General features: G+C 40.6%; 1 protein-coding gene across 2 annotated transcripts in view; it reads right to left on the minus strand.

Annotated features, from left to right (window-relative positions):
- NUP88 (nucleoporin 88) overlaps window positions 1-15029 on the minus strand; it is a 31689-nt gene that overhangs the window by 9857 nt on the left and 6803 nt on the right. For both annotated transcript variants that reach the window (XM_022596087.3, XM_030763298.2), the window contains exons 4-8: window positions 14306-14392; window positions 11374-11550; window positions 6933-7119; window positions 6290-6437; window positions 3611-3709 (exon numbers count right to left, since the gene is read on the minus strand). In XM_022596087.3, the coding sequence (XP_022451795.1) occupies window positions 3611-3709; window positions 6290-6437; window positions 6933-7119; window positions 11374-11550; window positions 14306-14392 (698 nt within the window). The remainder of the gene's footprint in view (window positions 1-3610; window positions 3710-6289; window positions 6438-6932; window positions 7120-11373; window positions 11551-14305; window positions 14393-15029) is intronic.

The raw sequence follows: 15029 nt of genomic DNA on the forward strand, positions 1-15029 counted from the left end.
AACTGTGTAAAAGATCGTGTCATTGGAGAATATAGTTTTACTTCTTCCTTTCTCATCTGGATACGTTTTATTTTCTTTCCTTGGCTAATTTCCCTGTCTAGAACCCCCATTATAATGTTGAATAGAAGTAGCTAGAGCAGACATCCTTTTGTTCCTGATCTTAAGGGGAAAGTGTGGAAGGCAGAACTTGTGTAGCAGTTAAATCAGACACTTAGCTGAAGACATTTCTAAGCCAAGTGTTGAACATGTGGTCTGATTTCTTCTTGCTGGTTACAGTATAATGTGAGGAAAGTATAATTGAGGGAAGAACTGTTAAACAGAATGGAACAAGGACTTGATGATCTAGGAAATTCTCAGCCTATGTGGATGGCAAAAGATGCTAAAATTAAGAGTCACCTTCCGGAAACATGTTTTAGAGAAAAAGCCACTGGTGTGACTGTTCAGTCTTTTGCTAATACCTCAGAAAGATCAAAAGTTCAGAATATTCAGTCACACAAAAGGCTCTTTGACGAGATTAAGAGCATGACTTAGATCCTTCAGGTCTCAGCAGAAGCCAAAAATAGAGGTGTGATTATATAGGGAAGATAGTGGATGAAACTCTACTATAGTGACTCCTCATGATATACACAGGAGACCCAAAAAGTTCATGAGAATTTTATACCCACAGAAATACCACTGGCTTGAACTGAAAGGGTCAGAGGATGAGAGAAGGCTATTCCACCCTCAAAATTCTATAGGCAGAAAACAGGCTAATAAAACTACTCAACTACAAACAAATACAATCTTTCCTGAAAAATGAAAGATTACTCAGAGGGCAGAGCTACAAGCCCAGAGGATTATCCCCAGGCCTTGAAACACAGTGGAATTTAGATTTTTAAATTTCTTGGAACCTATGGTTCCTTTTTCCATTCCATTTTCTCCCCTTTTGAACTAGAGTATCTATAAGTGATACCTATGCCTGCCCCACATTGTGTTCTGGGAGCAGACAACTGTTTTCTAGTTTCATAGGTCCACAGATAGAGAGTAATTTTGCCCCAGGGTAGATTATACTTAGAGTCTAACTATAATTGATTTAAATGATTTAGATGATGACATTGCAGTACTTTTTTTTTTGCGGTACGCGGGCCCCTCACTGCTGCGGCCTCTCCCGTTGCGGAGCACAGGCTCCGGATGTGCAGGCTCAGCGGCCATGGCCCACGGGCCCAGCCACTCCGCGGCATGTGGGATCCTCCCCGGACCGGGGCACGAACCTGTGTCCCCTGCATCGGCAGGTGGACTCTCAACCACTGCGCCACGAGGGAAGCCCTACATTGCAGTACTTTTGAGCTCAGGACTTTTAGATGAGATTATGAACTTTGTGTGGCTATAGGGACAATGTATTTTGTCAGATGTGAATGTTTAGGGGACCCAGGTGGAATGGAGTAGGCAAAACGATGGACTCCCCAAAGATGTCTGTGTTTTAATCCCTAGAACCGGGATAATATGCTAGACTACATGGTAAAGGGGAATAAAGATTGCAGATGGAATTAAAGTTGTCTATCAGGGCTTCCCTGGTGGCTCAGTGGTTAAGAATTTGCCTGCCAATGCAGGGGACACAGGTTTGAGTCCTGGTCCATGAAGATCCCACATGCTGCAGAGCAACTAAGCCTGTGCGCCACAACTAATGAGCCTGCGCTCTAGAGCCTGCGAGCCACAGCTACTGAGCCTGTGTGCCGCAACCACTGAGGCTTGCGCACCTAGAGCCTGTGCTCCGCAATAAGAGAAGCCACCGCAATGAGAAGCTCGCACACCGCAACAAAGAGTAGCCCCCACTTGCCGCAGCTAGAGAAAGCCCGTGCGCAGCAATGAAGACCCAACACAGCCAAAAATAAATTAATTATTAAATAAATTTTTAAAAAGTTGTCTATCAGATGTCTTTGAAATAGGAAGATTAGCCTGGATTATCTGGGTGGGCCCAGTGTTATCACAAATTTCCTTAAAAGTGAAAGAGGAAAGGGGCTTCCCTGGTGGTCCAGTGGGTAAGACTCAATGCTCCCAATGCAGGGGGCCTGGGTTTGATCCCTGGTCGGGGAACTAGATCCCGCATGCATGCCGCAACTGAGAGTTCGCATGCCGCAACTAAGAAGTCCGCATGCTGCAACTAAAGATCCCGCATGCCACAAGGAAGATTCCACGTGCCTGTAACTAAGACCCGGCATAGCCAAAATAAATAAATATTAAAAAGAAAAAAAAAGTGAAAGAGGAAAGCAGAAAAGAAAGTCAGGGTTATACAAGGTGAGAAAGATTCAACTTTGTCCCACATAGCTGGCTTTGAAGATGGAGGAAGGGGACTAGAAGCAAAGGAAGGCAGAAGCTGGAAAAGGCTAGGAAATGGATTTTCCCTTAGAGCCTCCAGAAAGGAACACTGCTTTGTCTAGTGCGATCATTCTAGAACTTCAAACCTACAGAACTATAAGATAATAGATTTGTGGTGTTTAAAGACACTAAGTTTGTAGTAATTTACTACAGCTGCAATATTCTAGTACAGAAAGCACTTGATCTTTTTCTGTTAAGTGTAGTATTAGCTGTGGGTTTTTCATAGATACCCTTTTTCAGTCTGAGGAAGTTCTTTTTTTAGTGTTTTTAACATGAAAGGCTGTTGGATTTTCCTAAATGCTTTTTCTGTATCCGTTGAGATGATCATATAGTTTTTGTCCTTTATTCTATTTTTTTTTGTTGGCGGGGTGGGGGTGGGGATGGCCCTGCCGTGCGGCTTGCAGGATCTTAGCTCCCGGCCCAGGGATTGAGAACCCGGGCCCCGGCAGTGAAAGCGCTGAGTCCTAACCACTGGACTGCCAGGGAACTCCCCTTTGTTCTGTTGATGTGGTATAATATTGACATATCAATTGATTTCTCAATGTTAAAGCAATCTCGCACCCCTCGGATAAATCCCACTTAGTAGTGGTGTATAATCCTTTTTATATGTTGCTGGGTTTGGTTTGCTAGTATTCTGTTGAGGATTTTTTACGTCTATATTCATAAGAGATATTCGTCTCTGGTTTTCCTTTCTTGGATGTCCTTGTCTGGTTTTGGTATTGTGGTAATACTATCTTCATAGAGTGATCAGGGAAGTGTTTTGTATTTTTTGTAAGAGTTTATGAAGAATTGGTACTAATGCTTCAAATATGAAGCCATGTTGTTCTGAACTTTTCTTTTTGGGTAGTTTTTGATTACTGATTCAATCTCTTTACTTGTTATATATACGTCTATTCAAATTTTCTATTTGTTTTTGAGTCAGTTTTGGTAATTTTTGTCTTTCTAGGAATCTGTCCATTTCATCTGCATTATCTAATTGGCATACAATTGTTCTTGACATTCCCTTATAATCTTTTATCCTTGGTATATCTTTATAATCTTGTATTTCTGTAAGGTCAGCAGGAACATCCCCACTTTCATTTCTAATTAATTTGAGTCTTTTTTATTTCTTGGTCAGTTTACCTATAGGTTTGTCAATTTTGTTAATCTTTTCAAAGAACTATCTTTTGGTATCATTTATTTTCTCTATAATTTTTCTGTTCCAAACTACTTTTTGAGAGAATCTGTGAAACATACTGAAAAGTGAAAAACTCACCTGATCCAAGAAATCTGTGAAGTTTATGAATCCAAGTTAGCCCAACACTATGTACACCAGCTTCATGAGTACAGTGATATCTTGAGGGACACTTGGGATCTGCAAATGGAATCATTAATGATATAAAGGAAGCCATTAGAAAACAGTTCATCTGAGCAGGCCGCAGACATATCTGTTGATGGAAGTGATGCAAGGTCTACAGGACCTTCATACTGTGGCACTATGTCAGGGGTTTGGGAATTTAAAAATCTGACTTCAGTTTCCAAATACATTTTAAAAGTATAATTAACAAACACAATTCAAATATGTTATTTTCTAAATATTAATACAGAGTTCACCAAACATTAACACTTGCTGTCAGGTAACTCACTTATGCCTTTCTGTCCACCTCTGTGCATTTATTTACAGTTCTTCAAAATAAAATGGTGAGTAAGAAAGGCTGTAGTTCTGTAGGAAACCTATGCTTGCACACATCTACTTACGTGAAACTGCTGAAGCTACTGCACTCCTACAGCACAGGTACTACAAAGACTTCAGCACAGCTGCTTAGTGAACAGTCCTGTCACAGATGGTAAGTCAGGTGTAAAATGTGAAGTTTTACTTGTCTTGATAATGTTGACTTACAGATAGTTGTTTAAGTTTTAGATAGAATTTTTGTATTTATATTTATACCAAGAATTATGAGCAGTTGTTACATAATTTTAATGAAAATTTCTGTATTTCCATGGAGTCCTAGTTATCAGTAAGACTATTGTGAAACTAAAAGATGAACTCTTGAAAACTTAATTTATAAATATTTATCTCTGTGACTCACGATTTTTTAAAACATTAAACAACCAAAACAAAATACAGAAATAATGTCTATACTAAAGCTGATTTAAGATGGCAACTGTCATCCATAAGCCCCTAAACCAAATTTTTCTTTTATCTAACGGCCTCTCTTACTGCTGACTTTATAGTAAGTAAATGTTGTAAAGCGAATGTTATAGTATTTTCATCTGTTTTATATGTTGGGGTTCTGCATAACACCTCGGAAAATAGCATTATGCTATAAAAAGTTAAAAAAAACAAACTCCTGGCAATCTCCATGGTAATCATCTCTCTGAACAATAAAGTACTAAACAGTTTCTTTTCATTTGCCCACACCTGAGACTTAATTTAAGGCTCAAATCATCTCATCAGGTCTCCCAGTGTATAAAGTGGCTTTTCAAAATGTGTCTGTGGTGCTGAAGTCAACAGAAAAACCTTAATATTGGGATGTGACAGAAATCTGTTATGAAAAAGGCAACATTAGTAACTGAAGTAGGAAATTTGCTAGACACCCCTGACAAGTTATATGGTAGCCACTCACTTATGTCATTAAAAATCTGGGTATGTTTCAGGTATTGTAATATGCCTTAAGTATAAATGTGAATCAGTCAAAAATTTATTAGTTTCACATATGAAAATGTTATCTCTTATTCAAAGAATCAAGATAAAAAAGCCTACAATTAAGATTTCCCAAAAACATGTATCTTTATAAGGAAACCAATTAGTTTATGTCACTTTACCTCACTAGGTCTCAATTTCCTCATATATAAAGCAGAGTTCTGAGACTTAATATTTAGACTATATCTGTCCAAACCCTGTTCAATTAGACGTGCCCAATGAATCCTCTTTGCTGGTTTATTATATAAGGACTACTATGCCCTTAAATGTTTTGACTACACTTTAGTACAGAGTTGAAGCCATTATTACCAAACCCAGGCAAACTGGCTAATAGGACTGTAGGCAGATTAAGTCAGGCTGCTACAAGATTGAACTCCCTTTCTCTGGACTGGAGAGACCAAAACTATGAAAGGTACACCCAATTATTCCAGACTGAGCGAGCTTTTGTTCCTCATTCTTCACAGGGAGGAAGACTAGATCCTAGAGGAGACTCTGAGAAACTGTTGAGGGGCAAATAGGATTATAGGATTTTTATGTCAGAAGGGACCTTAGAGATCATCTGATGTTATCCCTATTATCTTTATGTGAGAAGTTGAATAAATGTCCGATACTACAGAGCCTATTAATGTTAGAGCTATAACGAAAACCTAGGACACTCCAGACTCCTAGTTACAAACTCCTTCCACTGAGCCATGCTGAGTCAGGACAACACACAGAACACATTCTTTGATAGTCTCAGCAGTTTATCCAAGAGCTCCCTAGATGAACAGATATAAGTTGCCAGAAGGATCTGGTGCCAACCCAGGTAAGTTAAAGCAAAAGGAAAAAAGAAAGAAAGGAAATATTCAAATGGGCCTGGGTATAACAATATGTTCTAAAATGAAGAAAGATATTTTAAAGAGATACCTTAATACCAGTATAATTTTATTTTTAAAGTTATTTTAAAAGTTTATTAAAGTTTACATACATTTAAGAATTTGAATCATGAAATCTCCTTTTGATTGGACCAGGAAAAAGTCACTATTATAAATCTGAGTGGATCCAGACTGAAGACCACTATCCTAAAACTTGGGGAATTTGCTTAGTCTTTCTTGGACCTACAGTGCAATGTTGTAACTGAAAGGCCAAAAGAACCCAGTCAACTTTTTAAAGGCTGGAACTACAGAAAAAATAAATTACACAGGAATACCCTGTGATAATCTTAGTACAAATATAATGAAATAAAAGAACTAATTTTAGTGAAAACTTTACCTCTGTGAAGTTTGATTGGACAAGAAAAGTCAGAATCAAAGGGCTCGTCCTCTCCAGATGCCAGTTTCAGGGCAAGCTCCAACTCCACACACTCAAACACATACAGAGAAGGAATGAGGTCTGCCCTGGAATCCCAGGACTTCTCTGACTGAAAAAAAAAGCACTGTAATTTTAGTGTTTCATGTTGCTTTGAAAATGTACACAACTAAAAACAGAAGCAAAAAGCTGAATCAAATAGTGCTTTCAAACTCTTAATTCCACCCTCGATTCCAACAGTGCCTTGTTATTCTTAAAAGCGAAAAAAAGGCCTCTCTTCTTTTAGGAAGTTGTAAATAAACAAATTTAGAGAAGAGCCAATTCAGTGATTCAAAGGTTCTTTATACCTATCACCAAAGGTGGCAATATAGAGTTCAGAAAGAAATATATAGGTCGCTGGACCAAGTAACCTGGGTGCATTTTAACTTCCTTCAATTTAAGTTTTTAAAGTGGGCTTCAATTACTTTTAAGTGTTAAGTAAGTTTTCAAAATACACATAAGTGCCCAATAGAAACTATAAAATTCCTCATATACGAAACATTCATACTGGTCCAGGAACTATCCCTGGTGTTGGAGATACAAATATGCCCACAGCAGCCCGACTTACTGTTTGGTCATCTTCTTCCTCCCCTTCTAGCACAACACAGTGGTACAGCATTCCTGATTCAGTAGCAATCACCAAGATGCTGGGGACACATGGTAAGCAGAGTACAGCACAAGCATCATAACCATAGTTATCTTCAGCTGCAGGATGCATGGGCAGTGGGCCTAACAGCTTTCCCACACTCCCAGGGCTAAAGAAAGAGTGAAAACATACTTGGGAAACGTTGATAGCAGACAACCATGCTCATCACTTAAAACCTTTTTTTGACTTTTCTTTCCCCAGCTATCATACACTAATTCAAAATATAGTGTATTCCCAATGTCTCCACTTTTTCATTTTCCCACTCAATTTCCACCTCTTTGGTACGTCTCAACTGGACATAATTTTGCCCCCAAGGGGACACTGGCATGTGTCTGACGGCATTTTTGGTTGCCACCACTGGGAGGAGGGGGAGAGGTTACTGGTGTCTAGAGGCCAGAGATGCTGCTAAACACTGCCCCACAGGGCAGTCCCCTACAACAAAGAATGATTCGGCTCGAAATGTCAATAGTGCAGAGTTTGAAAGATCCTGCCCTAAATTTACTGTGGTTTATGCCTTCACCACTCCAGTAGAAGCCACTCTCTGGCAAAGGTCACCATTGAGATTCTAGTTGCTAAATGCAAAAAAGGCCCTTATCTCGAGCTGGTGCAGCATTTATAACTGGTTAACAATGATTACGTCGTAATACCCTTAACATCTGTACATTCTTTCTCCTAGTTTTCTCTTCCTACCTCTCTGAACACACCTTTCTAATACCCTTTCCTAATTTCTGTCTCTTAAATATTTGCGCTCTCCCGGATTCCACTGTAAACCCTCTTCTCTTTTCAAAATACACACTTATATAAGAGCATATCAGGGCTTCCCTGGTGGCGCAGTGGTTAAGAATCCACTTGCCAATGCAGGGGGCACGGGTTGGAGCCCCGGTCCAGGAAGATCCCACATGCCACAGAGCAAGCAACTAAGCCCGTGCGCCACAACTACTGAGCCTGCGCTCTAGAGCCCGTGAGCCACAATTACTGAGGCCACGCGCCACAACTACTGAAGCCCGCGTGCCTAGAGCCCATGCTCCGCAACAAGAGAAGCCACTGCAATGAGAAGCCCGCGCACCACAACGAAGAGTAGCCCCTGCTCGCCACAACTAGAGAAAGCCCATGCACAGCAATGAAGACCCAACACACCCAAAAATAAATAATAAATTTCTTTTTAAAAAAAAGAGCCTATTAACTATGCCTGGTTTTAACCATTACCTGTATTCTGATGACTCCCAAAACTTTTATTCTGAAGTGCAGCTTATCTTCAGACCGACTATTTAATTGCAGTAGACAAATACACTTACTGAGTGCTAGATAACACCCCCAAGGAAGTAATGGTTTAGCTGGGGAAGCAGACATTTAACTAGAATTACTATAACGTCTGTAACAATGCAAGGATTTACAGGGTACAAAGCAACACTGAAAGGTACAAAGCAAGTGAGATATGTAAGAAAGGTATCAAAAATAAGTAAGATCGGGCTTCCCTGGTGGCGCAGTGGCTGGGAGTCCGCCTGCCAATGCAGGGGACGCGGGTTCGTGCCCTGATCCGGGAGGATCCCACGTGCCGCGGAGAAGCTGGGCCTGTGAGCCATGGCCGCTGGGCCTGCGCGTCCGGAGCCTGTGCTCCGCAACGGGAGAGGCCACAGCAGTGAGAGGCCCACGTACAAAAAAAGGAAAAAAAAAAAAGATCAATGGGAACAGCATATTCTGGGAAGGGATGGTGAGCATTCCAAGCTAGGGAGCAGCATATATGCAGTCCTGGAGGAATGAAAGGTGAGGGATTAACAGGAAGGAAACTTAGCTTGGTATGACGGGAGGCGAAGTGCAAAGTCTAAGGCAACAGAACGGTAGCTGGGCTGGCTTATGAAGCAGACAGTCTCGTATGCCATGTTAACGTGCTCAGAGTCTCTCCACTGGGTGACAGTGTGTCACCAGAGGTTTAAATCAAGAGTGACAGAGTCTCACTTTACTAAGATTAATCAGGTGGTAGTGAGGAGGACGACAAAGAGGGACCAAAACGGGGTTCAAGGCAACTAGTTAGAGGAGCATGATCCAGGCAGAAGATGACGGGGTCTGAAGCAAGGGCAGGGGAATAGAGATGGGTATATACACTCAAGACATTTTCACGGTAAAATCAGTAGAATTTTGGGACCAGACTGGATTTATGAGGATGTAGAAGATGACTTTCCGGTTGTGGGCTAAGGTTACTAGGTAGATAATGTGGGCAAATAAGGGCCAAGTAGTTTGGGGAGGAAGGGTAAGGGAGGGTAATAATGTTACCACAAAAGCCTCCCGAGAGAGACCATGTGCGAAAGGCAGAGAACACTTCTGTCCAGGAGAACAGGACTGACAGCGAATCCTCATCATTCTGCCATCTATAAAGCTCTTTCATCTTTCTTATTTATCTTTTTTCATTTTCCATCCTCTCTTCTCTCTCCTGGGTTCACTTCCACTCCCATTTCTACCTAGTGAATCCTTCAGGTCCAAGCTTCTGTGTTACCATCTTCTGAGTCCTCCAAGACAGGCAGCCTGAGCACTTACTCTGTCCCACTCCCAGAGCAGCCTGTGATGCCTTCAGCACATCACGTTGTACTACAGTTTTGGTTTGTCGTAGGCCTTTCTGGTAGACAAGGAACCACATAGCAGGGACTCTGCCTTCAACCTTGTATTCCCATATTTTGCCACAGAGTGAGTCCTGAATAAATATCTGTTGATTTATAAATAAATAAATTACAATGTTCAGATTTGGGCCGTATGCCTCTCTAGTTACAAACTTTCCCAAAATTCTTATCCTCTATTGACTCTAACTCTCACCATAACAGATGATTCTTATTTCTTTATTTTACCTGTATTTTCTCTCTAGTCCTGTATTTCCAAATGTCCATGGAATATTTCCAAATTAGTTGCCCTTCCTGACCTCATTATTTCTGTTAATGGCTCACTCCCTTATCCAAACAGCAACAAAGTCTTGATCCTTCCTTTGTAGTATGTACTATGTTCATTTCTCCCTTGCATTACCACCCTAGTTCAAACTATTACAGACCTTAAACTAAAATTTGGAAGTTACTTTAAACGTCTCTCTGCTCCAGTCCCTTTCCTAACCAATTGTTTTATCCTTCTCCTGTTTAGAAACCATCACTGGCTTCCTACTAACCTATTCCTACAGAAAAGACTCCACATCCCTTAACTAGGTATTTAACTCCACCACATTTTCCCTGGACAGGAGCTTCCAGCTTTATCATTAGACGCTCCCTACCTGAATCTTCTGCTCTAGCCCCAAGTGTCTAATCACTGGACCTTAAACGACATTTGCACTTGCCTGTTTTCATACTTGACTTCATGCTACTCTTGTGACTAAAATGGTCTTACCCTTCCTTGATGCTTCATTTAATCCTGCTTTAAAGCCTTAAGTCTCATATGACATCAGTCCTTCTCTATGAAAATTTCCTTAACTTCTTCAGTCAGAATCATCTCTCCTTCCTCTGGGTTCTTATTATGCGCCACTAATGCAGTACGAGTCATTATCTTTCCATGGTTATGTATGTCTTTTCCCCACAACTGGGACATAAGATACCAGATAACCATGTCTAACCATCCCCATGGTGCCTTGTTCACATAAGATACATGATACAGATCTTCCTTGACTTACAGCGGGGTTATGTCCCAATAAACCCATTGTTAAGTTGACAATATTTTAAGTTGAAAATACATTTAATACAACTTACCTACCAAACATCATAGCTTAGCCTAGCCTACCTTAAATGTGCTCAGAACACTTACATTAGCCTACAGTTGGGCAAAATCATCTAACACAAAGCCTATTTTATAATAAAGTGTTGAATATCTCATGTAAGTTATTGAATACTGTACTGAAAGTGAGAAACAGAATGGCTGTAAGTATATCAGTTGTTTACCCTTGTGATCGTGTGGCTGACTGGAAGCTGTGCTAACTGCCCAGCATCACAAGACAGTATCAACTGAATATCACTAGCGCAGGAAAAGATCAAAATTAAAAATTTAAAGTACAGTTTCTACTGAATGCATACTGTTTTTGCACCATCGTAAAATCGTAAGTCTGACTAAGTTGGGGACCATCTGTAAATACTTTTTTGATTGACTATCCTTTGTGAACACAAATCCAGTCTTATCTTAAGTGATTATCCACGAATTCTACAGAACTTACCCAAATAAGATGAGGAAATGAAAAGTCAAATGATCTGTATCAACTTTCTCTTCAAAATATGCAAGCCAGCCTTGAAAGGCTACAATACTTCCACAAACTCAAAAACATGGACCCCAAGTGCAACCATGACAATCTATACTGGAGCACAAGCTGGGCTTTCATTTCAGGTGGGTTACCTCCTCAGCTTACCTGTGCAACAGACTAACATATGTAAGGAAAGTCTCCCCATTCTCATACAAGATGTACAGGGGGTAAGCCAATACTTCATCTTTGCCTTTTTGTCCAAATATGTTCTTCGGGACTGCTGACAACGGCCCAAAGTCAAATGCAACTGCTGTCTCTCCTAGAGATGCAGTGTAGGCCCTTCTGAAAAGAGATTTTAAAACCAACTGGTTGGAAACGAAAACAGAAATAAAATGTCCAATAACAGCAGGTGGGGATTGAATTTGTATTCAATGGAGTGATAAGACAAAAAATTGTGATTATGAAGAATGTTAAACAACATTGGAAAATTCTCATAAAATTCAATGAAAGTAGGCCATAAAATTATATAAAGTTGAAATATACAATCACACAAACCGTAAAAATACACACATACAGACATGCATAAACACAGAAAAGAAACAGGAAGAAAACACATAAAGATATCAACAGTTATCTCTAAGCAGTAGGAGGCATTCAGTCCACGAGTATCTACTAAATATTACTAAGCACTCAGTGCCTGTGGTTCTGGGAAACATCAGTGACTTGAACAAAGGCCCCCCTCTAACGAGAGAGACGTCCACAGAGAAGCCAACCACATAACCCAGAGCCAGAATATGACGTTATGAAGAAAAATAAAGCAGGGGAAGAAAGTACTGATGGAGGTGCTGCTTTAGGTGATCTGGGAAAGACTCTGATGAGGTGCTATTTGAGCAAAGATTTGAAAGAAGTAAGGGAGCGAGTCTGTGGTCATGCAGAGAAGGAGCAGTTCAGGCAGAAGGAAGGACACAGGAAAAGACCAAGGAGGGCGGTGGCAGGAGTGTCTGAGGAATGGCAAGGAGGCTGAGTGGCTGGAGCTCAGAGCCTGGGCAGCGGGGGGACTGAGCTGGAGGGCTGCAGTCAGCGGGCAGAAATCAATGGAGTGCGGAGAGCAGGGAAGCAGAGTGAGCTCATTTATACCGAAAACTAGCACTCTGATTGCTATGCTGAGGACAGACTACAGGAAATTTTAAAATATTTCATTTTCTTCTTAATACTTTTATTAGTTTTCCCAATTTTCCGCAACAAATTTATATTACCTTTATAATCAGGAAAGATGATAAAACATGCTGTTTTTGTATTTTAAAATTTAGTATAGTTTGTTATTCAAAAAGATTCCAGTTTAACACAAGGTTAATGAATATGGTTAAAATAAAACCACAGTTTCGTATAGCTGAGAAAGTCAGCATCATTCCAAGCTGTTATAGGTACCATATCTTAGTTTCTTTATCACATGGAAAGGTATATGGTTTCAGGAGGCAAAAAATGAGGAATCCCAAAATCCAGAATAAAAGAACTGCCTGAGTTAAACTAAAAAATTAAGACAACGAATGGAAACAAAAAGACAAAGCAGTTATTTCAAAGGGACTTAAATACCAAGCCATCCAAACTTAACTGGAACTTAATAAATATAGTAATATTTCTAATAATGGTAGTAGGTATCAATTAATGAGGACTTACTCTGTGCCATTCTAAGCACTTTTTATGCATGATCTCATTTATTCTGTACAATAATCCAATTAAGTGGTCACTACTTTTCATATTCATGGAATATACAGTCATGGAAATGACGCTTAGTGCAACTGAATAACTTGCCCAGATGCCACAGCTGACAAGCGGCAGAGCTGTGACTGGAACCCACCAGGTGTTGACGCCAGAGCCAGAGCTCTTAACTACTGCGTTTGCTCTACGGCCTCTCATCTGGACAGGGTGCCTGGCAAAGGAGGTTGGAAAGCAATGGAAACTCACTGCCGACACCAGAACAGGACCCATCAACTCGCAGAGGCAGGTATTTCCCCACTGTGGAGATGGCTGGATGCGAGGTTAAAGAGCTGGTGCTATAAGACATTAAAATCATTTGACTGAAACTTTCAGTTGTGGGACTATTAAAGAGAATTAAAGTGGTCCCCAGGCTGGTGGCAACCTCTGACTCCTAGCAGAAGCAGATGAAATTCCTCTCTGGAGGAACACACCCCCAACTCAGGCTCTCAACATTTCAAAACATTAAGATCAAGTAAACCTAAGTTCACAACGAGAGATCAGCAATCACAGGAAGAAGCGACCATGATCATGGGGCAGGAGGAAGAACACACACCGATTTAGATCCCCATCTCCCCAGGGCTTCAGGTATTGAAACTGTCACATACAGAATAGCTGTATATAAAATATTCAAGGGAATAACGGTTAGAAAAACAAAAATAAAGAAGATTATTAGATATGACCATCATGGAGACATGAAAAGAACTAAATGGAACTTCCAGAAATATTGCTACTAAAGGCTTCTCCCTACATGCACACACTGTGGGTGATCATGTGTGGTAATCACCGGAAAGACTGATCAAGAGGCCAGAGGAATGGGGTTTGTAAGTTCAAAGGGTGATTCTGTTAGTGGTCAAAGTAGCCAGGAGCTTGCCCCTGTAGTGGGTAAGAAAACATAAAAGAAGCCAGGGTCACAGGAGAATCAGAAGGGCTCTCTACGTTCTGCCCCAGCTTCTGGGGTACTAGGTGCTGGGGGTCCAGCAATCTGCCCATCCACACTGAGTTAACAGCTGGCAGGCCTCCAGCCCAACACTCTCACCTTCCACCTTTTCTGTAACTTTGCAATATTATAATTCATTCTCTTATTCAAGATACAACAGGGAATAAATTTCAGCTATTCACATTTTTGAACTTTCTTGAAAAAAGACCAAGTTAGTAGTTATAGTGAGATTCAGATTTGTAACTTCTCGTTATCTATTCATATCGCCTATTTTTGCTTATTTCTCACATTACCAAAAGCATGCTAAAGGCACCTTTGGAAAATCTTGCAATCTGCTAAAATTGCATTTATAATCCCGATAAACTAATTTTTAAAAATTTCATGACACAAATAAAAACTTACCCTTTATTGAGTTTTAGACTTTCCTCTTCTGCTTCTGAAAGTACAATGACCTTAGTGGGTGTCTGGGGCTCACGTAGAGAGTAAATCCTAGCAATCAAAAGAGAAGAAAGCCAGTACTTAAAATTCTTTTTCATTTCCCAAAGTTCCTCTTTCCTTTCCATCTAGTCAGTTTCTGAGAATTTTCCTACCAGTTATCACAACCATCTGCCAAAGATCTTGCTGTTACTGACAAAGTAGCCTACTTCATTTGTTCCATAACAACATAAGAGGAAGGCTTCCCTGGGGCATGAAGAAATGTTCTCTACTCTAAGCAAAATGCCTCATCAGCCTTCCCCAACCACCACACCTCAGTCCTTAGCCACATTCGCCTTGTCTAGTCATCTCACTACTGCCTCTAAGTTTGCCAGCTTCCCTCCAGTTATACCCATCTGTCTCTGCCTATGAGGAACCCAATCTCATCAGGGAAGAAACCATTTCTCACTGGCCAGCTGGTATGACTGTGGGTGACTTTTAGCCTGCAATTTGTACATATTTGTGTTATATAAAGACACAATGTCTTCCCTGCTTTCTCAAGAGGTTAGTATAAAACTAAAAGAATTTTTTTTACCAAAATCATTTTAATTTAAAATAAATTTGGGGGGAATTCCCTGGTGGTCCAGTGGCTAGCACTCTGCATTCTCACTGCCAGGGACCCGGGTTCGATCCCTGGCCAGGGAACTAAGAG

Source organism: Delphinapterus leucas, chromosome 19 (assembly GCF_059928025.1).
Source record: "Delphinapterus leucas isolate spDelLeu-1000000601 "Yukka" chromosome 19, BTC_Dleu_Yukka2, whole genome shotgun sequence".
Taxonomy (NCBI): Eukaryota; Metazoa; Chordata; class Mammalia; order Artiodactyla; family Monodontidae; genus Delphinapterus; species Delphinapterus leucas.